The sequence below is a fragment of the Chinchilla lanigera genome, unplaced genomic scaffold (assembly GCF_000276665.1).
Source record: "Chinchilla lanigera isolate Chin_1 unplaced genomic scaffold, ChiLan1.0 scaffold00040, whole genome shotgun sequence".
NCBI lineage: Eukaryota > Metazoa > Chordata > Mammalia > Rodentia > Chinchillidae > Chinchilla > Chinchilla lanigera.
The window spans coordinates 12,822,699-12,846,099 of NW_004955441.1; the positions used below are offsets into that span (position 1 = coordinate 12,822,699).

The following is a 23,401-nucleotide window of genomic DNA, read 5'->3' on the forward strand; positions in this document are numbered from 1 at the left end:
CCTCAGAGGATATGGTTCTGTCTATATAAAGAAAAGTTATAGCAAATAGGACTCTATATTCCAGATATCACCATAAGGAGTGGTGGTCCCTGAAAAGCATTTGTTCCCCAAAGTTGGGCAGCTTGCATCATACCTGTTCCCATTGCTTGAGCGGCTCAGCTGTTTTACTGTGGGTTTAGTCTGCTTTGAACTAAGAGCTCCAGGAGGGCAACAGAAGGGCTTCACTTTCACTGTTTGTTTGTACGTCCAAGAACCAACTCTGTACAGTTATCCACACAGCTCTTAGAGTGGGCTTCAGGAGCAGCTCACAGTGTGTTCTTTCCACGCTTTCCCAGAGCACATGCTGCTTGCCGGGCGGTGTGCCAGGCCCCAGGGGAACAGTTGGGAGCACTGGGTCTGGCGTTGGAAAGCCCAGTTTTCATCCATGCTTCTCTTCTTCAGGGTCAGAGGCAGTGGACACGCCATTTCAATTCCCAAGACTCGGTCTTATCACCCATGAGAATAAGGATATTGTCTCCTTTAAGGTATAGATAACAATGTAATGTGCTCAGTAAAGCAGAGTTATCAGAGTTGTGATGAGTATCATGAATCAAACAGTCTCTTCCTAAGGAGCTCAAAGGGCGCATAACCATGATCATGTTTTAGATTTTGGAGGGAGTCAAGCATTAAACATTTTTGTGAGCGGGCTAGCCGGTGGTGAAAGGAGTGGTGATAGTTCTCTTGGATTGTAATATTACCGAACAGCGAACTCCAGGCATGAAGATATTTTTGGTCACAAAATCCTGGGCTGCCAACTGAACCTGTCTCCCTGTTCGACATAGATTCATTAATTCATCTGAGAGTCTTTACTGATTATCTGTCTTGTGTCCATTCCTGGATCAAGAACGGTGGAGCCCTCAAAAGGAGGATGTCGCTTTGGCGTTGAGGTGCTCAGTCCTGGTGAGAAGCAGCAACGTGGCCTGGTACTTAACAATTGTAGGCAGCTAGCTGTGTGCTAGGCTTGGCTCCAAGAGCTCCACCGTTGTGTTAAATCCTCCCTGCATCGCAGTGATGCTCTCACTTTATAAAATGAGGAAGTCAAAGCAAGTGCCACACATCTTATAATAGGCAGAGCTGTGATCTGAACTCGGCTAGGCTAACTTCAAAGACTTTATTCTCTACCACTGAGCTATTTTGACGTAGTGAGAGAAACAGGAAATGTAAAATAAAACACATTTAAATACACTCAAGGAGAGAGACCATTCTAGAACAAAATGCAAACTGCAAAGTACAGATTGATAGCAGGGAATTTTTCGCTTCAGAATGCCTGGGTAAGCAGCTGCATTTCTTTCTGTCTGGGCTCACCACCTCCTCTTAGGATATGTCATCATGTACTACCACTTCCCTCAAAGAAGACAGAAAGACTGCATTATTGTGACCGGATAAAGCTTTGTAAACTATTACATGCTCTCAATATCGGTTTGGGTGCTTTTGGAAATTTTCTGAGCTCAGGAAAGTATTTGCATACACATGCAGTTATTTGTTTTCAGCCACCTCTGTCATCAGAGGAAACCAATGCCTCAGGATCATTTCTGAGCCCTACTGAACAGGAGAAACGGGTGCTACCCTGAGTTTATCCCATCTGTGGCCTGTGAAGAGCTGGGATGTGTAACACAGACCTTTGGTCCAGACAAGGAGGTGATGGTCGCTCAGTTGATACTCATGACCTGGTTGGCAGTGGGTGATGGGAAAGCAATGTGCTGGCCAGATTCAAGGGGCATTTATTTAAGACGTGTCTGGTAATGGAAGCCAGCTACATTCTGAGGAATCACAGGTTAGAAAAAGCTGGTGAAGTTAAGGGGTCATTTTATTATTTTTAAGAAAAGGTCTTCACTTAAACTTTGTAAGAAGTTATCTTGGACCACTCTTTAAATACAAATGGTTAAAAAGGCTTAGAGTGAACCGTAAGACCCTCTTCTGATTTCTGGTCCTCTCCTTAGTGTTGATCTCTTGAGGCAGCCCCTATCTCTTGTGGACTGAGACTCCAAGCTGCAGATAACCCGTCTGTACACTAAGTGTGTGTATGTGTGTGCGTATACCCACATAGAGACCCTTTCTTTTCACATGGCAGCAAACACATTATGCTTGCTTTTTGCCTGCTTAATATATCCAAGAGATAATTTCATATCAGTCAGTACATTTTGATCTTCTTTGTTCCTTTTTTAGCCCTTGTGCAATGATCTACCATATGATGATCAATTTGTGGAAGCAGGCCCCTATTCACACGTATTTAGGTGATTAAGATCATTAAAAAAGGTTCTAGAGCATTTATTCTAGTTATCCATGAGTAAGTGGAGATCCACGCATACGGAGATGGATTTAAATAATTCAGTAGACTCTTGAACCTACATTTTGGATGTGTTTTTCTTGCTATTATTGTATTTTTATCACAGACGACAGAAGAAGGTGGCTCAGCTGTGTGCCTGAGTGTGTTTGCACGCGTGGGTGGGTGTGTGAATGTGTGCTCCCACACTGGTAGGTGTACATTATGTTGTGTGACAGATGTGCGCTTGAAAAACTCTGAATGAGTTCTTTTATTTTTAAAAATGGAATATGAAATTTTAAATGCTCTGAGGGTGGGAAGATGATATGTTATTTAAAGCAAACTTGTGGAAGAATCCTTATGTGAAGTGAGGAGTTCTTTATTTCCTTCAAAAAAAGAACCAGACTACTTCATTGAGGTAGAGTCCACATACAGTTAGGTGCAGCCATTGAAAGTACATGGCTTGGCCGAATGTGTACATTCAGGTAACTACTGTTGCAGCTAGTGTCTACTCAATAGCTACTAATCCCCCCCACATGCTAATTAGGCCCCATCCTGCATGACACTTCGCCCTGCAGTGCAAGGTGTTGGAGGAGGAAACAGTCCTCCTCCCACTCGCTTCATGAAAACAAGTGCTATCATGAGCCTGTTGTCAGAGTGGAACCCTGAAAATATTTACACAAACCCTATATTCTCTGCCATTTTATCAGTCCACCCAGTGAGCAGCAACTTCTTCCTTACATGAAGAGCCTTTCATTAAATTAGACGGTACCTGCAAAATCAACACGCAGCAGTTACTTAAACATTGCCACTGAAGCGCCCTCCCACAGGCTGAAGCCAGGAGGATGTTCGTTGTCCAAATGCCCCCTGTTCCATCCAACTTGCCTTTCCCATGCGAGCGGCCTGAGGAGTGGAGTTGCCCGAGGTCTGGGAGAATGGCCTCCAGTGAAGGGGGCGCAAGACTTGAGTAGTGGATCTTCCTCTCTGGGAAGGAATCCCTATGTCTTCTATCTTTATGGTTCCCCTTCCACCTCCTGGGTCAGTCCTCACCCTCCTCCCAAGTAACAAAGTAAAAGACACAAATATTCGATGTTCTAGGATCTATCTCATTGTTGGAATATGGCCAGCACATGCCTCTCCTTCTCTTCTCCTTTCTGGATCCATCTTCTCCTGACATCCTTCCTGCTGCAGCCTGCCTTCACTCTTCATGCTTGCGGACAGCGGGAAAGGGAAGTGAAACTCACACTGGGCTTGTGTGGCCAATGGGCTTGTAAGGTTTGCTTAGAGGTCTCGGGTGAAAGTTGAGCCTGTGGTTAGTTAGGAGGAAACCTGACTTTGATGTTCAGTTTCTGATCTTCCTTCCTTTGAACCCGATACCTCCCAAAACATAGGCATGTGACACCTGTAAATCACTGCGGACTGACAATTGTGTATAAGTGGCTGGCCAGTAACAGCACAGCATGGCATCCTTCTGCTTTTGCTAATCTGGTTGGCAGAGCTCCCACTGGGCAGCTGTGCTGTGCTGGCAGGAGTATCAGATGGACGGTCAGGAGCTGAGGGTGCAAGTTTGGACTCTGCCAGTCCCCTCTAGGCTGCCCTGCTATGGGACACATTCCAAGAGACGAGGTGTGCATGACAGTCCCTGGAGTCGGGCGGCTGGGATGCCCTTACTAGTACCCCATGGCGCTAATGCCTACTGCCTCACAGCAGTGTCCAATCCATGTGCAGCCCCGGATAGCTCATAATGCGACTCCATGAGATTGCAAACTTGTAACATTATTATATGATTTTTAGCATATTTTTCATGACTCACTTGTGCAGTACTGGATTGTGAACTACATGAGTGACAATGGGACACTGTCCGGGGGAGCGGGTCAGGGCAGTGCTAATTCCACTTCCTGTGCCTGCCACGTGTAGCCAATTGAATCCAAACCTGTGTGTATCAGATGTTACATGCCTTTATGCAACTTCGCGTGAAAGACAGTGATTATCAATAATATCTTTCAACCTACCCACATGTGTGTGCCTGTGAAGACAGACGTTGGTTGTCATTAAGCAGACATGTAAATTTTCTTATTTAATTATCACATTTGGGCTTGTAGTGTTATTTCATAAAGTGACTTAGTAAGTTGAAGTAGTTTTGTTACTTCACTGTATAGTATTTTGAGCTCAGCTGCCTGGGACAGGCTGTCAGAGAAGATTCCGCGGCCAGGTGTGTGCGTGCTGGGGCGTAGCGGTGGCTGAGTGTGACAGTGACCTCTCGCTGAGTCCTCTGTCTATATGTCTGGTCAGATCGGGTGGGGCATGCCGGCTGGAAAGCTCTCAGTACCTGTCTTCTTATCTTGAAAGTAGAGACTATTGCCAGCCTCAGAGGAGGGTAAGTGAACCAAAGCAAGTAAAGCCCCCAACCCACTGTCTGCGTCACCGTAAGGGCTCGGAGAACCTGAGGTCACCTTCCCTTCCCTTTCCCTCACGAGCAGCTTGGGCCTTCTGGTGCCCAGGTGTGAGGCCTGGCTTGCCCCTGTGGTCCCCCAGGCTGGGTACAAGCCTCATACCTTGGTCCCTTATTTGATCTTCACAAGACCACTGTACATTTGGCAGATATCCTAGAATAACATGTACTAATAATTATCAGCTTGCCACGTGCCTTTTTTTGTTGTTAGGAGAAACTTGTTATAGTAGAAAGACCGTTGGATGAAGGAGCAGAAGGCTTAAAGACTTGGACTTTTAATGGTAAGCACTAGCAATGACTCTGTGCCAGGCACGTGCTAAGGATTTTATGTCAGTGCTGTCAGGGACTCCCACAACAGCCCAAACGACATAGGTCTTGATACTAGCTCCATGTCACTGACAGGCAGCTGAGGCTTCTAAGAGGGCAGTTGCTAGCTTTGGGCCACCTAGCCAGGCAGCTCAGTCTTAACCATGACATACTGTACACCCCTGAGTGCCAAGCGCTCTGCATTATATCTCATGGGATTTCCACCACAGCCCATGTCACAGACGAGGAAGCCACAGCTCGCAGAGTCAGGAATTACCAGCAGGTAAGGGATAAAATTGGATTCAGCCCTGGTCTGACTCTAAAGGCTGTGTTTGCCTGCCCCACTGTTTGACAGCCTGGCTGCTGGCCCTAACTGGAGGGGCAGCCAAAGGCACTGTAACTTGAAAAAGGATCATAGTCAAAGAAAACAAATGGTTGCTGGAGAGACTGTCACGGAAAGGTATGATGTCTGAAAAGGTTTAGTACATAGAACCCCTTTGGGGACAACTGGGGGGACCCTGGAGTGCAGGGTGCATTCAGAACGGACCCTGGGAATATCCAGGAGGAGGTGGTGGGTCAACTTTTAGGTAGTTCCAGCTGCCTGGTACTGGTGCCCGGGGAAAAGTCACAGTGTTGTGCAAGGTGATCAGAATTTGTGCTAAAACGAATTTGGCTGTGAACTGGCGCCGCTCTCTACCCCCTTTTATACTTGGCGACGCCGCCAGTCACGGAGACTAAAGCCCTGCTACCCTGGATGGCTTCTCAGAGCCTCCTTGCTCGGCGGGCTGGGGCTTGGCTAGCACTCCGCGGCCATCTGCTTAGGCTGCAGAGCTCCTCGTTGCTTTTGGCATGTTTAATAGCTTAATTTCTTTTTTTCTGTTGGAAAATGCTTTTTACCGGCATTGAAGCAGCAGTGGGTACTCAAATGGTTTCTGATTGCTATCTTGAATGTTAATATCCTAATACATTTTATTGTCAATGACCTGTCCTCCCTGCCACGGGCTCTCTTACTTCTCTTTTGCAAAGATAGGCTCGCTGCCTGCCTTCCACCAGCCTCGCTTCCCAGCTCACTCCTTTGCTGCCTCCCTCCCTGCTTTTCACAGATAGCATTGTGCTTCGCCAACAAAGCCCACAGCCGTGGGAAATCTTTGACTTGGAGGATATGAGAAAGTGTTTCATTTTGCCGGAGGGGTTAGGAGGGATGATCTAATCTCTAAAAGGCATACATTATTTAAATTCCATGCTCTGGGGCAAGAGGGCCCCTGATATTTTTGAACTTTGGCAGGGACTGGATTCTGGTTTGGCTCTGCTCAGGAGGGCCGATGCTTGGTTTTCCTGTTTGTAATTCAGGGCAGGCGCTGGTTGCACTTGCGGCAGGGTCGGTACTAGTGGTACTGAGAGTTCTGGGGAACGTTTTCTTTAACCGTAAACTTCACATGGTGGATTCTCAGGATGGAATGGGGTGAGAAAAGTCATCTTGAGAAATCACAGGTTGGCCATTTGCTTCCATCTGGACCCCAGACTCAGGTGACAGCTCCTGTAGAGGGACCTGGGGAGCAGTGCTGATGTTACTATGCTCTCGTGCTTCCTGTACCAGTGGCCTCACCCGTGAAGCATGGGAGAGCTCTTCAGAGGGAAACAAAATTTTAGGGGAAACCATAAGCACCCTCAACCATTAAAGACGAAATGTGGCAATGCAGTGGGACTCCTGTGTGGCTTTGGATGCGTGGATTGTGCACGGCGTGAGGTGGGGCGGGAGGGTGCTGGACAGTATCAGTTCAGGTTGAACTTCTTTGCCTTTTGGGTAGGTGTGTGTGGCATTCATGGTAGCCACCTTGACTCCCTCCCCCTCCCTTAAATGCCGTTGAGTGTAGAGTATGTGCCTGCTTCCCTCCCTGGAGAGGCAGGCTTGGAGCGGGGAGTGACCCACAGTCAGTTCTGGAGGTCCTGAGCATAGAGCCTTTTGTTATGTGTACACACACATCCTGGGTATTTCCTAACCAAAAGACAGTGAGCTAAGGATGCAAATATGGCTATCACACCTTCTGACTCGCAGGGAAGATAAACAGTGTGTTACAGTTTAGGCCAAGCCATGACGAGCACATGCCTGGTGTGCACTGAGAACACAGGACGGGAGAGTGGATTCTGACTGGACATGTCTGGAAAGGCTGCAGAGAGAAGTGGTGATTGCCCTTGACCTTGAAGGGGAGGAGGTTCCACCAGACTGCCTGCGTGTTACTTGCTACACGTTTGTCTGCTCTTTTCTGGGGACAACGGAACAAAACAAGGGAGGAGGGTAGTGGTTCCTGCCCTCAACGAACGCACAGCTTGCCAGGGGAGAAAGCCTGGCACTTAGGAGCCAGTTAAAGTTCTGTGTGGACAGATGGGTTATGGAGGCAGGAGAGGCTAACGAGGACTTGGTGATCCAGGGTTTCCGAGTTGCTACTCTGTCTTATAGAGAACATGGTTTCCATAAAGAGAATTCAGACCTTCCAAAGACAAGAAGCTCAGCCCTCTGGTGTTTTGTGCGATTTCATCCTTCTGTGCAATTTCATCAGGCTGGTTCTGTACAGCAGAGCTAGTTGGCTGGGTTGGGGGCAAGTTGGGTTGGGTGGAGGTGGCTGGTACCCAGGTAACTGCATGGACTCTCGCTGTGCAATCCTGGTGGAATTTGGGGTTTGCAAACACGTGCAACCAGCATACCACCTGAACGTGGGCACCAGGTGCTCATGCCTTTTGTGAGCCTTTGTTTCTGTTGCCTCCACATGGAATGCCTTCCCTTTTTTGCCCATGAAGACTTCCCAGGATGCTTTTCTATACCTCGGGTTCCTGGGGTATACCAGTTGCTCTCTGTATTAATCTGGGTTCAGCACTGTTCTGTTTTTCTAACTCCCTGATAAGATTGCAAACACCCAGAGAGCAGGAATGCTATCTTTCACTTCTTATTTCCCCTGGGAGCAGGTTGTTTAGACTAAAGACTATGAGTTTGTCTGGTCTTAGCATTGAATCTCAGCATTGCCAGCTACTTGGAACTTGGAGGAGCACGGTTTTCTTACCTGTAAAAGGGGGATAACATAGAGTCTTTTAACCTTTACACTACTGACATGTTTGACTGGATGATTCCTTGTTGGGAGGATTGTCCTGTACACTGTAGGACGTTTAGCACTTCGCTGGCCTTTACCCTTTGGATGCTATGCACAGCGCTGTCCTGCCAGTCATGATGGTCTAAAACAGCTCCCGATGATTGCCAAGAATCCCTTTAGGAGCAGAGCCACTCCCAGTTGAGAACCGCTGGGACGGTGCTATTTTTTGCATAAGTAGTAGTGCATCTGGCACACAGTAGGCATTCAGTGTGAAGATTCTTCTTCAGTCCTAATTTACCTGTAGCTTGACACACTGTGGGCTGAGACACTGCATGGAGCTGACTCTGGGTTTTACCAGTCTGGGGTGGAAATGCTGTGGAACTCTCAGGTTACCCACAGAATGCACTAACAGAATCACTTGTCATTTTCTTAATTGCAGATTGATCTGGAGCCAGAAGGCAAAGTGTATGTGATCATCGATCTCTCAGGGTCATCAGGTGAAGGTAGGAGAGCATGACCTCTCATCTTTGTTTTTTTTCTGTTGACCCTTTGTCTGCTGGGTCTCTCCTTTCTCTTCTTGGCTGGGACGTATCACAGTGACATTTAATTAATTGGCATACTTTACAGCAGAAGGTTATTTTGAAGATGCTATGCCTGTGTACCAAAAGGGACCAGCCATCTGTTAACTGGTGGAACAGAGGGAAGATTTCTGACTTACCAAGTGAGGCCAACAAAGCAGGAATTTCTGCGCACTGTGTGTAGGGCAGGCTTTGCCGGAGTGGCAGCTTCTCCCGGGAGGCTGTGTGGGGTTTGTGTGTACGCTGTGAGAAGGAAGTAAGACCAGTTGGTCTAACGGTATTTGGGAATGAAAAAAATAAAGTGTGAAACTTCAGACTCTTACTTCTTTAGAGCACTTACAGGTTGTTTTACCAGTTCTCTCCACAGACAGCCCCCTGCTCTTAAAGAGGAATAATGGGGTGAAGGAAACTCTGCTCCCCACTGGCTGCTTGGACAGCATATGGCTTTTCGGTGATGGTTGGATTTTCCTTCTCTCTTCTTTTTTACACCCTCTTCCTTTGATTTTTTTTCAGGCTTGATACCTTTTCAGGCTTTATGTTGGGTGTTAAGGATCGACAGTCAGAGCACATAGGAAGGTTAGAAAATAAAACCTCGTTGAGACAGGAGCAAGGAAGTCATGGCAGATGAGGTTGGGAACTATCTTTCTCCTCTTCTTCTCTCTGGGCAGGAGGAAATAATATTGACTTTGTTTTACTTTATTTTATTTTATTTTATTTTTTGAGTCAGGGTCTCCCTATGTCGTTCAAGCTGGCCTTGAACTCACGGCGATCCTCCTGCCTCAGCCTCCTGAGTGCTGGGATTACAGCTGGGAGCCACCACACCCACCCATAATGTTGGTTTTAATGAGGTGGCACAAAGATTGGGAAATCATAGCTCGTTCTTGGCAATGAGACAGAATGCTGGTCGGGGGCGGTGTCCCAAGGGAGGAAGACAGGCACTTAGCTCCCGAAGCTCTTCTGGCTGAAAAACCCAGCCCTTTTTCACAACACCTGCCCAGAATACTGTGGTTGACAAAAACAAAGTGCCAGCCCCACACGTGGTCTCCACGTGAAGGTTTGGTGACAAGAAGAAAGCGTTTGGAGGCAAAATCAAAGGTGCTGTTTGAACGATACAGTAGTTGACAGTGGTGCCTGGTGACTTTCATTCGGCTCATTGCCAATCCCAGCGGGTGTTCAGAATGAGAGAATAATTGTGGGCATATGGGGATCATGCCGGAACTGAGCCCTCTTTTAGTAGATATCGGTGATTCAAGACAGGTTCGAAGCTTTAAACAGCCTTTCCAAACTGGTTGCTTACAGTTTGTGCTCTTTATTGCAATTGTATTCTGCCCCTTCCAACTTCCTTTCTCTGTTCTCAGTACTGAAGAGCCCAGAATAGAGTAAGCAATATTTAGTACGAAATATCTAACACCTACAAAGGGGCCCAGAGAGAAGTAAAATGAGCACCAGGAATCCACTACTGAGATTAAGAAATAAAGCAACCTGGTCAGATGCAGTGGAACATGCCTATAATCCCAGCCACTCAGGAGGCTGAGACAGGATGGTTGCTTGAGTCTGGGAATTGGAGGCCAGATTGGGCAACATAGCAAGAATCTGTCTTAAAAAAATCAACCAGTAAGGTACAGTCTTATAGTTGTTTTAAGCAGAATATGTGTTCAAGATTCACCAGCCTTAAGGTTTTACAGTGATCTCTGACTGTAAACACTGGTTAAACACTTGATGGACAAAACTCAGTATTTTTTTTCTCCTTCCATAATCTTAACTAAGCATGCAGTCCCTGTGCCAGGATGCTGGGCAACCAATGGCAGGTTTGGGTTATTTTCTTTTTTCTCCATAAAGATTAACGACTTGCAAAACTATAGAAGACATCTTTTTTTTTTTTTTTAACATTAAAGGGAAAAGAGATGGACAATGAATGAATGAATAAATCAGAAGCAATTGATTTTTTTTCTTTTTGGTTCTACGGTTTATTGCATGTGAATAGCCAAAGCACTTTTCACTGGGTTAAATTCTGAGTCTTTTTTTAATCTCCTTCATCTAAAGAAAATAGAGTTTACTTTAGAAATGCTGACACATGCCAGAATCCGTAAAGTGCTAGCATGTGTTGCTCTGAAGAAAAGAAGCCATGTTTCCATTATTTTTTTCCTTGCTGTTCCTGGACTTGAGATCTTTTCTGTGGGTGATGGGTAGACTTTCAGCAGTCCCTTCCTCGAAGCTGATCTTGTTGTTTTCCACTTGTGTTGGACCCATCTGTCTGCAGTCCATTGCCAGGATAGTGAGAGCTCCTGGCCCAGAGGTGGTATCAGCTCTGGAAGGGCTGAGAGAATGAAGAGAGGACCTAGAAAATAAAAAACCACGTTAGTTACCTGCACGGCCTGAGAAGGGTCTGGGTGAAACGTGATTGTCACAGCTGCCCTGTTATACTTACAGACTAATATCATAAAGCCTCGCCAAGGTCCCTTTCTTGAGTGCAGATACCTAGCTGTGTTTTGTGAAAGGGTTGAAAGGACGCACAGCTGAAGTTTCACCGCTCTATTATTTTGTCAACAAGCGCCCGTCTCCAACGCTCCAGCCCTATCCATGGAGAAGAATATATTCCTAGCAATGGCGTAAACTTCAGAACACACACAAATTCCAAAGAGTTCAGAGAAAGGTGTGGGGGTGAGATGGTGTGATTGCACCCCCTTCTTCTAGGATGTGCCAAAGAATTCTTCTTGTTGTGAACAGGCTGTTAGAAAGCCTGGGTGTCTACATCCGCTGGAGCTGGGTATAATGTGATTTCTAACCATCTAATAAAATTCCACTGCTTGCATATCCTGTGCAGTTCACCATAATAGGATTTGACTAGTGTGTGCTTTAGCTGAACCAGACAACCTAACCCCAGATGTACAGGGGTATCCTGGGTGAGAGTTAGGGTCGTTTCTGGTCACGTGCTTTAATCCTTTGGTATAATTTGAATAGACATCTGTCAGATCACACTTGAGGGCTGCCTGACATCTTCAGCAGGTAGAAGGAGTTGAAATGGGTTATTTTTGGAAAGGTGTGGTCCTAGACACTTTGTTTATGTTATCCCGACTACCAAACCTACTCCCAGAGTGCTCATATGCACCCTATTCCAGGTACGTCTTAATGTTTTGTTTTCATCTGAGATAGCGACCACATGGCCGTCTAGTAAGCAGGGTGCTGTGGGCTCAGCATGTACTTAAAGCATCATTAGCCCCGGTAACAGAAGCATAAATAGCAATGTAATTCTCAAATGTGCAGATGCTTATTTCTCGCAGTGTATATTGGTTATTATTCCTTGATTATAACATCATTTGTATATGATTCCTTATTCTTTATAATTATATGGCAGTGCACCCTTATGTGCAGGCCTCTAGGTAAGAGGATGTCAGAGCTGACCCAGGACTTCTAGGCCCTTCTTCTCCTGCCTTCCATCCAGATGTGGCGCTTATCTGGAGAAATCCTTGGAGTCTAAACTGACAATAGAAATAACAAGAAGGAAATAGGCCTCATTGCAATGTTGGTTCACCACGTTGTTTCTCCAGTCGCACACAGAAGCCATAACATAACCTGAAAGGTTTCTGCAACACATGCATCAGAGATGATGCAGTTAGACCCAGTTCTGGAGGGACTGTATTCTGGAAGCGGAAGGTGAGAAACAGGGAGCCGGTCCCCTGATCCTTTCTGCAGCCACATGCTGCTGACGGCTCGGTGTCCAGTCTGGGAAGGAGCATAGTGTTAGGAGTCCCATCAGACCTGGATGTAAATCTTGGCTGTCATTTTTACTAGTCTGGAGCTTTATATTTCTTACCCTTAATAGCATCCATAGTAGGTGCTGTGGGACGTTTGATATAAGAATAGTGCCTTGGTACACTGTCCTTGCATGTATAAGACGCTCAATAAATATCCAAAGGCCCTGGAGGTCGCAGGGCAGAGAGGTGGGCAGAGTTTTATGTAGTCCCCTTGGCGGCAGCAGGCAGCAGATTTAGGGAAACCATAAGGACAGATTTCTGACTTGGCATGGCATACATACCAGAGTCAAGCACAGGGCAAGGTAAGAGAGAGACAGCGTAGGGAATGCTGTATCTGGCAGCAGCTCTGAGATTGTGTTCTTCGGAGTTCGGACCTTGCCATGTTGTTGCTCTGTTGTCTTATTTCTTCCTCTCCCTTCCCCAAATGAAGTAATTACCAGAAGGACATTCTTGAGCACCCCTGAGTCCCTGGTTTGTGTCCTGAGGTCTCTAATGTCCGAAACATCTCCTCTATGGGAGCCTGACTTGTCCCATCCCTACACAATGCAGACTGAGAACATGTGGTCCCCTGCTCTCACCAGCCACTTGATAAGAGCCCTTCATCTATTTGGAGACAGTTATTAAATCTCTCTTCTTCAGGCTGATCCCATTAAATCCCTTAACCTTTCTGAAGGGATATTTTAGACATCTTAGCTCATCTTTGCCTCTTTCCCCCGGACTGTTTTCAAATTGCACAGGGATACAGATGTGATCACACCAGCTTTGCTTGGTTCTTGGAAGACAACACTTAACAGAAGTTTTAGCTTTATCAAGTACTTCACGCAGGGGCTGGGGATTTAGCTCAGCAGCACAGCGCCTGCCTGGCAAGCGCAAGGTTGTGAGTTCAATTCCTGGTACTGGAGAAAAACCAAAAAAAACCAAAACCAAGTACTTCACGCTATCACCTTCACATGGAGCTGGGACGTGGAGAAGGCAAGTGACATGCCTTAGAGCTAAAGGAGGGTTGAGGGGGAAATCACAACGTGGAAGTGACCTCCCCCACTGTTCTTTTTATATTACTTTGTTTCTTAAGAAACCTTTTAAAAAATATAGAACTAAAGTTCTTAGCTTTTAATCCACAAGTGACCGAGGAGTCCCTTTTGTAGCAAATCCTTTGCTTTTCCACTCTTCTTTGGTCCCAGTTCAGGAACAGTTGGATCCTTCATCGGCTCTCTGTAATGTGGGCCCATAATTAATTCCTGGTTTGAAGCTAGACCTGACTTAAATTCTCACAGGACAGTGTGATCTTTTCTACTGACTTTTGTCAGTAGATGAGAACTCCATAGATGGGTATTTCCAAACATCTAACCAGAGATGTTAGAGTCTGGTGTCCATGGTAGGCATTAGGATTCTGCCTGCGGGGTGGAAACTCCATTCTCTCCAGTATGTACATTGCATCTGCCAGATTCCAGAGTCCTCTTGGAGCTTCTGTTCATAGGAATGCCACTTCTTCTAAATTTTACACTATTTCATCCAGTGCCTTTGGCTAAAGGGAATCGTTCATTCAAATAACCGGTGTGCCCAGCTTGGTGTCTTGCTTGGTTTAGGTGAATGGGAGGTGGGAAGAGAAGTGACAAGTAAAATATGGCATTCCCAGGAATTAGAAAACATGGCCTTTTCCTCCAGGTGCTTACGATTTAATTGGAAATCAAAGACATGCAGGAAAAAAGCATTAGAGAACAGTACAGGCCAATATCCATCGAGGACTGAATTGGAAGTCACCAGAGCTCTCCAAAGGGGAATAAATTGGAGCTGGACTGAGCCAGGAGAACTTCAAGGAAAAGAAGAGGCAGGGTTTGGACTAGAAAGGAAAGGACAGATGGGTTAGTTTGTTAGAGGAGAAGTGGAGAGGCCATCGCTTTATCATTACCGAAGGCAGCTCCGGGGTTCGTATTTTGAGGAAGGGCTGGGTAGGCAGGGTAAATTAAATAGACGGGGTGTGTGTTCTCTGGGAGCACCCAAACAAAGATGGTCATCCATGTTCCAGGCAGCAATTTCCATGCTATGCAAGCAAGAAAATGAAATGCCATAAATGATTCATCTGTGTTTGGAGGGTGAAGGCAGTTGTTCTGGATGTAAACTTCATGGTCCAGGCCCCGCTCCCTTCCAGACTCCAAGCAGGAGTGTTCTGGGTCAAAGCTGGTCAAATCCATGACATTGTACAGAGCACCTGTTACATCTATGGCACTGAGGTGTTCGGAAAGTTATGACTAGGTCCAGGTGTCCCTTTGTAGCCTTTTAAAAATATGTTCTCAGGTGCCCAGTTAGCTCAGTCAGTAGAGCATGAGGTTCTTGCAAATATGTTCTCTTTTTTTTGCTTCGCAATCTCGGAGTTCCATGGTAATGTGAGTCGCTCCACAGACCTGGCCTTTGTCTCCTCTCCAGCCTCCGCAAGGTTTTCCCAGGTCAAGCCTAAACACTCCCCCGCTTTCTCTTTCCAAGTTCTGTTCACTGTCTATGAAGACACGTTACTTAAGAGCAGAAGGTGAGCCTTCATCTTCCTAAACAGAGGACTTCAAAGCCCGGCACCAGCTCCAAGTTGCTGATCTGTCTCCCTCCTGTGATGTGCCTTAGACTATGGAGTTCTCATCCTTCTCAGCTCCTGGATTCCCCAGACATTGTGGACATGTCAGATTTTTCAGGTAGTACTTGGAGTACGGAAACCGACAAAATAACAAAATTCAGATGTTCCAAAACATCAGTCTTACAAGCTGTGCTTGGCTTTCCCAGACTCCCTCAGCACAGCTACTTTGGGCACTGATTCTCAGGCACAGGGAGCAGGATAGAAACATTATCCAGACTTTTGTCTTCAACCTTGTCCGGATGGAACCGATATTTATTCCTAGAAGTGACCATATGCACCAGATGAGACAAGGGGAATTGGCTTGAAAACAGCACCAAGCCCCCCACTAGGGAGTTTATAATGTCACAAAGAGACATCACTAAATGTTTGATAAGAAATAAGCCAAGAAACCCTCATTTCCTTCCAAATAGCCTCTAGATACACAGCAGTTCCTCTGAAGTGAATCATCCACGGTTAACAACACCAAATGCCAACGTTTGCAAATGAAAAGCAGCATAGAATCCGGAGTGTTCGGAGAGCAGAGCTCTTTATGATCACTCCTAAAGCCTCCTTCCTGTCTGGCAGTGTAGGAGCGAGGATATATATTTTCTGCTGACTGCATGCCTGTTTTACTAATGAAGTAATTGAAGAAGGAGTATTAGGTGGAAGAAATAAGCTTATAGAAAGCGTGGATTTATAGTAGGTCCTTAGTTACGTGGCGGGCCCATGAGTACTCCCATTATGTCTCTTTTGTCTTGTTATATATCATTTCTGCATCTTAGAGGGAAGATTGTTTGGGGAAACTCACGTTTGCAGCGCAGATCATATTTGCTCAAAGTGGCCTGTAATTTTATCATTTACTGTTGTTAATGCTCTTGTGATTTGGCTTAAAAGAAAAGGGTATTTCCATTCATCTAACCTAATTTAGAGAGTTGTCCTCCAGTACCAATTATTCTATTCTTTTATCTAGTTGAAGCTGGCCAGTGCTGACAGTTTTATGGATTTGCTTATTACCTGGACTTGCTGAAACATTCACATAAACACAATCAAGTGCATTCATTCACTGTCAGTAATTGAGGGTTAACACTAGGCCTTTTTCCTTCCTCTTTTATTGTAAGCCTTTCGTACGAGGTTTTGTAGACTGAGGGAAGAGTGAGCACGTGCCCTGAGCACATGGGTGAGAATGAACGTCTCTGCATCCCCCATTCTGCCTCCTCCTCCTCTGCATTTCCTTCATTGGGAGCATATTTATTTCCTTATCTAATATATACAAGGCTGTAGGACTATAGGGGCAATGAACGTAGTCCCTGCTCACGGGAAGCTCATACTCTGATAAAAGGAGGCAAGTGACCATGGCAGTGTGATTTGAGTGTTGGTAAGACCAAGTGCAGCAGGACTGCCAGGAAGGGGTCCTTCAGTGTGAAGACTCTCAATAAATGACATCCACTCACACTGATCCCATGTGATCCAGTGAGATCCACAAGGCCAATCTGAAGTGCAGGTACTAACTGTTATCCTCTGTCTTTGGCTGAGGAAACAGCATCTCTCACAGATGGTCCCTGCAAACCAGAAGATCAAATAAAGGGGAGCTAGGATTCCTCAGATATTTCAGGAAACATCTGACTTATACGTTCATTCATTCAACATATAGCTGTCAGGCATCTCGCGTTGCCAGTTACTCTACTCAGTGCTGGGAGTGCAGAAGTGAAAATAGAAGCAAATCCCTGGAGGGTTACAGCCAAGTGGACATGTGTGTGCGTGCACCCACGTGCATGGGTGTGTGTGTGTGTGTGTGTGTGTGTGTGTGTGTGTGTGTGTGTCTGGGCCATCTCTGCAATGATGCAGAGTAGCACATTGGGAATAGTGCTTGTCTTCCCCAGAGGGAAGGGGAATTTGGAAAGGAAGGAACATTTCTCGTCTAGCCTATAATTTTGTTTTTCTTTCCCAAGTATGTATATGAGCTATTTTAAAAATTACTTAGAAATTAAAAAAAATAAAGAATGAAGTGGAATCGTGATTGTATCCTTGCACATGGAAGCAGTGGGGAGAGGCTACAACAGGCTCCAGAAAACGCTGTCAGAGGGGGATGACCTTCTGAGCCCAGGGCCAGGGAGCATCAGGATGGATGTTCTGCACACACTTCCTGGTCAACAGACGTTCTAGTGCAGAAGGGGATGAGTCTTTCTGTGCCATAGCTGAGCATGCATTCTCCTGGTGCAGAGAAGTGTGTGCACCCAGCAGCCTGGGCTCCCTGGACTCCTCAGATGGTAGCACCATTCGGGCCATTAGCATGTGCTACCTTGTATACTAAGCATGATCACCTCCATAAACTGATGCTCTCACTAGCTTTGATACTTTGTGCCCAGCTAAGTAGGGCAAATGGCTGTGGGAGGGGGACAGTGGTTTATACCTAGGCAGTCCAGTTTGTCTCCTGACCCGACAATCATAGGGATGTGTAATTCAAAGGGAGAGGCATTCTCTGTGACAGGCACCCATGACCTTTACTGGTAATCTGTGTGAAGTGTTTTGAAACTGTAAGAGCAAGCTCAGGGGAAGTTAAGTACGTGTTATTGAGACCTGAAGTTTTGTTCCTGCTCCATGATTAGTTAACTGCTTAATTTACCGATTCATGCAACAGACATACACCAAGTGTATTGCCTGTTAGACACCTTGCACAGGGTGGAAGAAATAAAGAGGGAAATGCCATAGTCCCTGCCTTCTGGGGGCTACCAAGCCAGGGGAAGTCCAGCAACAACTCATGTTCTCCATTGGGCCCTGCTGGCCTGCTTTGCACACAGAGCTAGGGACTCCTACTAGTTCTGCAGTTCTAGGCCCAAACCAACAGAAGTTTGGACAAAGCTGGGCACCTGGAGCAGGGAAGTGGGAGAAAACAAAAATTTTCAAGCTAGATCTCTATAGAAAGATTATTTACACCAAAGTGGATCTGCAAAATAGGCTTTATCATCCCTATTTTGTACATATATAAGAAAAATGAGACGTAAGGAATTTCAGACTGAATCACTAGCAGATGCTGTGAAATCGCAGGCTCTGGCTCAGTGGAACTGAGCTTGGTCCGAGTTCCACACTGCAGATGCCCCGGCTCCTGGTTCCCAGACCACACTCTGAGTAGCAAGACACTATTTCCGAGATGTTCCCCGCAGCAGGCAGCGGTGTCTAGTTCAGTGGTAATCTACTGACCCCTGCTTGCCTGACTCCCACTTCGTGGGTTTCAAAGGTGATACCTTTGGCTCCTTTTCTGTTCAAAGTCTTCTCCCTACTCTCCTTCCTTTTGGGGAAGGGGATGGAAAAGGCTCTCAGTATTTTCAGGGAGGCTGGACAGTGCCCAAGCCGTGGTCTCTAATCTTGGCTTCTGTACTTTGCACAAGGTCAAAAGGGACAGCGTCAGTGTTCTTCAGAGATGAGAACAAGAACCAATTTATACCAGGAAAACAAAGCGCTACGTAACCCTTCTAAAAGCCACCAGTCAGGATATTGGATTTTTTTGTTTTGGTGTTTGTTTTTCTATAAATACTCTGAAGTATTGAGTGGTGCTTGAATCTGATCTCACCGTGCTAATTTTCTCCTGGTTCCTGGGGCTTTAATTAAAGTCACTGGCCCAGGGACCTTGCTAGAACTTACCTCTGCATGACCCTCCTGATAGGCAGGCTGCACTTGCTTCTTATGAAAAGGGCAGGGAATGAAAGAGAGAGAGAGAGAGAGAGGAAAGAGGGAGGGAGAGAAAGAGAATGATCTGGATTAGAGGCTGAGTGCACAGTAAGGACATAATTTTTACTTGTTGGATAAATGAGTGTGTGGCTAAAGGAAAATAACAGGAAAAATGTAACTTCTAAAGGGAACTATTGAGATTAAATAAGGTGTTTGGCTGACTTTGCTTTGGATAATCAGTTGTTTCATGTTCCAGCATACAATCAATTTCATGGGTGGGTTTGGGCCTGAACGTTTAAGCTTTCTGTGGCAGGTGCTTATTAGGGCTTTTTGAGCTACCTCATTGCCTTCTTGTATAACAAATCCCCAATTATGATTCCTTGTCCCCTCCCTTTTTATTCAGTTATTTCTCTGTTCTTTCCAGATTAGCTTGCAAGTTCACCTCCTCCTGGGAGCCTTCCCACACTGTCCCACCCCTCAGCACCCTCTGGTTTACAACTCTGTTTGTCCCGGGGTTCCTCCATCTTTCTTTCCACCTTGGGCTCTTGTGTTTATAACTAGAGTCCAGGTCGTCCACTGCAAAGCCCCTCCTGGCCTCACTATAGGGCCACACCGAGACCTGGAGCTACACCCGCTTGTTCTAACCATGCAAAACCAGTTTGGAAACAAAGACCATCTCTGTGCTGGGGAACCAGACAGGGAGACAGACCACCAAAACCCCATGTGAAATAGCACAGATGAAGCTTCGGGGAGCTTGACTACCGCAGGGTCCCTTGGCGGGGCCCTGATCCGTTAAGTGATTTCAACAGTCAGTGCCTTTATGGGGAGGAGTAGTGTGATTAACCCCTTCACCACAATCAGAAACAGGGCTTCTTTTCCAGCCTAGTGAAGGGGAACAGCTCCCTCACCCACACCTGGCTACAGTGATGGCATTGATAGGTGGTGGACCAGCAGGTGCTGGGGAATTTGGAGTCACAGGTTGAAGAGTTTCTGCATACCAGTGCGAGTCAGTGAGCTGGTGTCTCTTCTTACACTTCCTAACGGGCGGCCCAGGTCCAGTTATTCTTGGCCGAAAAGCAGCGTCCCCAGATGTGTGTATTTAAACACTGAAAGTGTGACCAAAGGGACTAGAACGTAATTGTGTGGCTCTGAGGGCAGCTGTAGGATGAGAGAAGGGTCACAGGGTGATACGGAGGGGCAGATATAAGTTTAGTACATGACAAAAGTCTGTTCTAGACAGAGCTCACTGGAAGATAAATACACTTGAATGGTAGGCAAGGGGTGCTCCATCTGTGGAGATAGTCAAGTAGGGACTGAAGGATCATTTAAAAATATTGTACAACAGACTCATATTAGCTGGAGGGCTAGACTGGGTGATTGTAGTTCTTTTTCTGATTTCGTGAACAAGAGTTTCCAGTCTTCAAGTGGTTTTTTAAAAATAAGATCTGAATGTTTGTAACAAATAACTTCCCTACATACAAGCAGCTGATAATAATAAAGCAGCCCATTTATTTTTTAAAAATCCAAGGCCTGCTTTGTGTATGGATGAAATAATAAAAAGAGGGAGAAAGTTGGATCTTAGCATCTCTTTTCAGAATGGATCTATTTCTTGAAAATTTGGGCAGAAGAGGAAACGTTCAAATCTGAATCTTGTTTTCAAAGAACTGGGGAAGCTGCCCCATCTGAATGGATCCTAAGTTGTATGAACCCCTCCTACGAAGGCTTGTAAGTGACAAGCTCTGGTGCCATCCTAATTTGCTCCTCCTTCTCTCCTCCTATTCTTCCTGCCTCTCTTTTTTTTTCAGTCCTGGAGATTGACCCCAGGGGCTTACACATACTCCACCATGTTGCTCCTAAACTTCCATCTACTGGCTGCATGTGGCGCTTGTTTAAAGAGCTGCCCGCTGGGGTGGTGCTGAACAGGCCCATCCGTAGGAAAGGACAAAGGCAACAAAAGCCCCTGCCTGTAGGGGAAGGCATCATTTTGTCATGCATGTTTGTGTATGCTGTGAGGTCACAATTTTCTCTACATACTTGGGAAACCCTTGCATGGAAGCCATACATGTAGGGAGAGAGCAGGGTTGGCCTGAGCATTTTCTAAGCCTCTTGCCCTGAGGGGAGGTTTTATTTGGGGTATAAAGCTTCTCACCAGCGTGGGTGATATATGGCCATAAATAAACTAAGTGATGAATCTCCTGCAGGAGTGAGGACCTGTGGGGTGACTGACTCCACCCCAGCATCAACCCACCTTCCGTCTAATGTTTGGCATTTTCCCTTTAGGGCTTTCACACTGAGCGGGGGTGAAGCCCATGATGCTCACCGAGAAGCTAACTTTCCCCTCCCTCAAAAGCAAACAAGCCAGGCCGACCCTTGCAGGAAGATGGAATCCTGAGCCTGCCCCGAACCTCCTGTGTATAAAGCACCAGGAGCCAGCTTTGTAGGCAGCCAGCGCCCTAAGCTCGCACATGAAGCTTTCTAAAAATACATCTGAAAGCCAAAGGAATGAAAGTTGAATAATTGAGTTAAACATTCTGATGGGGGTTTCATTCCCGAAGAGCTAAAATGTATTGTAAAATTCGCTCATTACGCCTCATTGTTTAGACACAATCTTTGGTAATATTTCCAGCATTTTGTGCTTTTTAAAACTGTGTTTTTTTTTTTTTTTCTTGTCACTTGATTATCTGGGCAGCCTGTCAGCTTGCTTAAAGGCTGGCGGGGTCCCCTGGGGCTGTGGGTCACAGGATTTGCTCTATTGCCCTGGATTCTCTGAAGTAGAAGAGATCTATCTCTCATCACAAGGGCTAATGTTCCCATTTTTTCCCTATCAATCTTTTTGATTTTTTTTTAAATAGATAAAAGGCGCACGCGCACAACACACACACACACACACACACACACACACACACTTTGGTCTAAGTTCTGTGAAGGTGAGCCTGTGTCTGTTTTGGTCTCCACTGTCCCTGCCTGGCTTAAGGCAGTGCCAGGGGACAGTGGCACTTCAGGAATAAATAGTTAAGTGAATTAGGGGTGACTGTGGTCCTGGGAAAACGGCAGGAAGGGGCGCAGATGCTCGCAGGCGGAAAGCACACTGTGAAATGTCACTGGCAGCTGACAGCTGAGCAGCCACGTGCTGTCCCTGCAGTTGGAAAGCTACGTGGGGGAAGTCAAGAACTGCCTGTGATCGGTGGGTTTGGGGTCACCAGGGCTGTTGGCAGAGTGGCTGGAGCTTGGAAGACAGACTTCACCTGCCTAATTACAGCTGTTCCTAGGGCGGCCCGACCTCGCCCTGCCTGTAATTACAGCCCTGGTGACCACTCTCCTGCCAGGCCAGCCAGAAACACCTAGCTCTGCCTGGGGAGGAACGTATTTTGTTTTTATTTTTAATCTTTGAAAATCTAAATCAAAGCAGGCCCGTTAGACTTAACATTCACTTCCTATACTACATGTGGCCTCTTGGAGGCATCTTTCTGGACAAACAAATGACAATTTCTTTGTTTGACCTAAGGGGAGAATATGCGCCGTGATTTGGTTGTTTTGAATCAGTCTGTCCTTAATTTGAATCAGCCATGCCCTCCCTCCCTTCCACTATTTTTATTCTGAAATGATAGCTCATGGGTCAGCTTTACCTATGACCCACCTTAAGAGAGAGGTCTCTGTTGATTTTGTCTTCACCCTTTCCTCCCCAAAGGTAATTACTATCTTGAATATTTGCGTGAACAATGCTCTTGCGCTTTTTATGGTGTTACTGCCTATGTCTGTGTGTTCCTAAGTATATCTTTTAGTTTCATCTACTTTGACCTTGACTTAAGTAGGATATGTAAATTTTTTGTGATTCATCCAACATCATGCCGTCAAGGTTCCTCTGCACAGGGATGTTGTGTGGTTGTAGTTCATCCGCTTTTACTTCTGTGTATTACTCCATTGAATTACTGTGTCAAAATTCATTTATGCATCCTCCTATTCGTGGATGTCCGGGTTATTTTCAAATTTTTTCTATTAGGATGATGCTATTTTGGAGGGCATATTTGCATTATTACTTATAATTTAGGTGCTGAAGTGATGGCTTGGTAGGTATATGTATGTTAAACTCTTCTAGGTACTGATAACTTGTTTTCCAAGGTGATGTCCCAATGGATACTACCTGCAGACTTGTTTGCAGGACCCATTTGCTTTATATCTTCATGACTCCTTGATGTTGTAGTTTGGGGTTTTGCAAGGGGAACAATATAATACAGGACACATATTTTATAAGATTATTTATAATAGTCACCCAAAGAATCATGTACAAAAAGAGTGCAAGGAATCTGTCCACACACTAAAGACCAAAGAATCCAGCTGAGAGCCTGGATCCCACAGCAGTGTCCTGCTTGAGTCCAGCTGAAGACCTAGAGCACATAATAATGCCTTCCATGAATCCAACTGGAGGCCGAGAGCCCAGGACAATGTCTCATGCAGGCCTATTTCATGGATATCCATTGGGAGGGCCCAAAGGTCAGTGGTGGAAGCTAGAAAGTCTGTGCCAGCGGGATGAAGGATCTGTGCTAGCAGGCTGAGGGATCTGAACTGAAGCTAGAAAGTGGCACTCAAAGTAAGAACCAGAGCTCCCCCAAAAAGTACCACAGCCATCCTCAGCGACAGTGAGGTCCCGAGCTCCTCC

General features: G+C 46.0%; 1 protein-coding gene across 2 annotated transcripts in view; it reads left to right on the top strand.

Annotated features, from left to right (window-relative positions):
• Positions 1 to 23,401, top strand: part of Prkce (protein kinase C, epsilon) — a 499,694-nt gene that overhangs the window by 179,996 nt on the left and 296,297 nt on the right. For both annotated transcript variants that reach the window (XM_013517553.1, XM_013517554.1), the window contains one exon: positions 8,583 to 8,646. In XM_013517553.1, the coding sequence (XP_013373007.1) occupies positions 8,583 to 8,646 (64 nt within the window). The remainder of the gene's footprint in view (positions 1 to 8,582; positions 8,647 to 23,401) is intronic.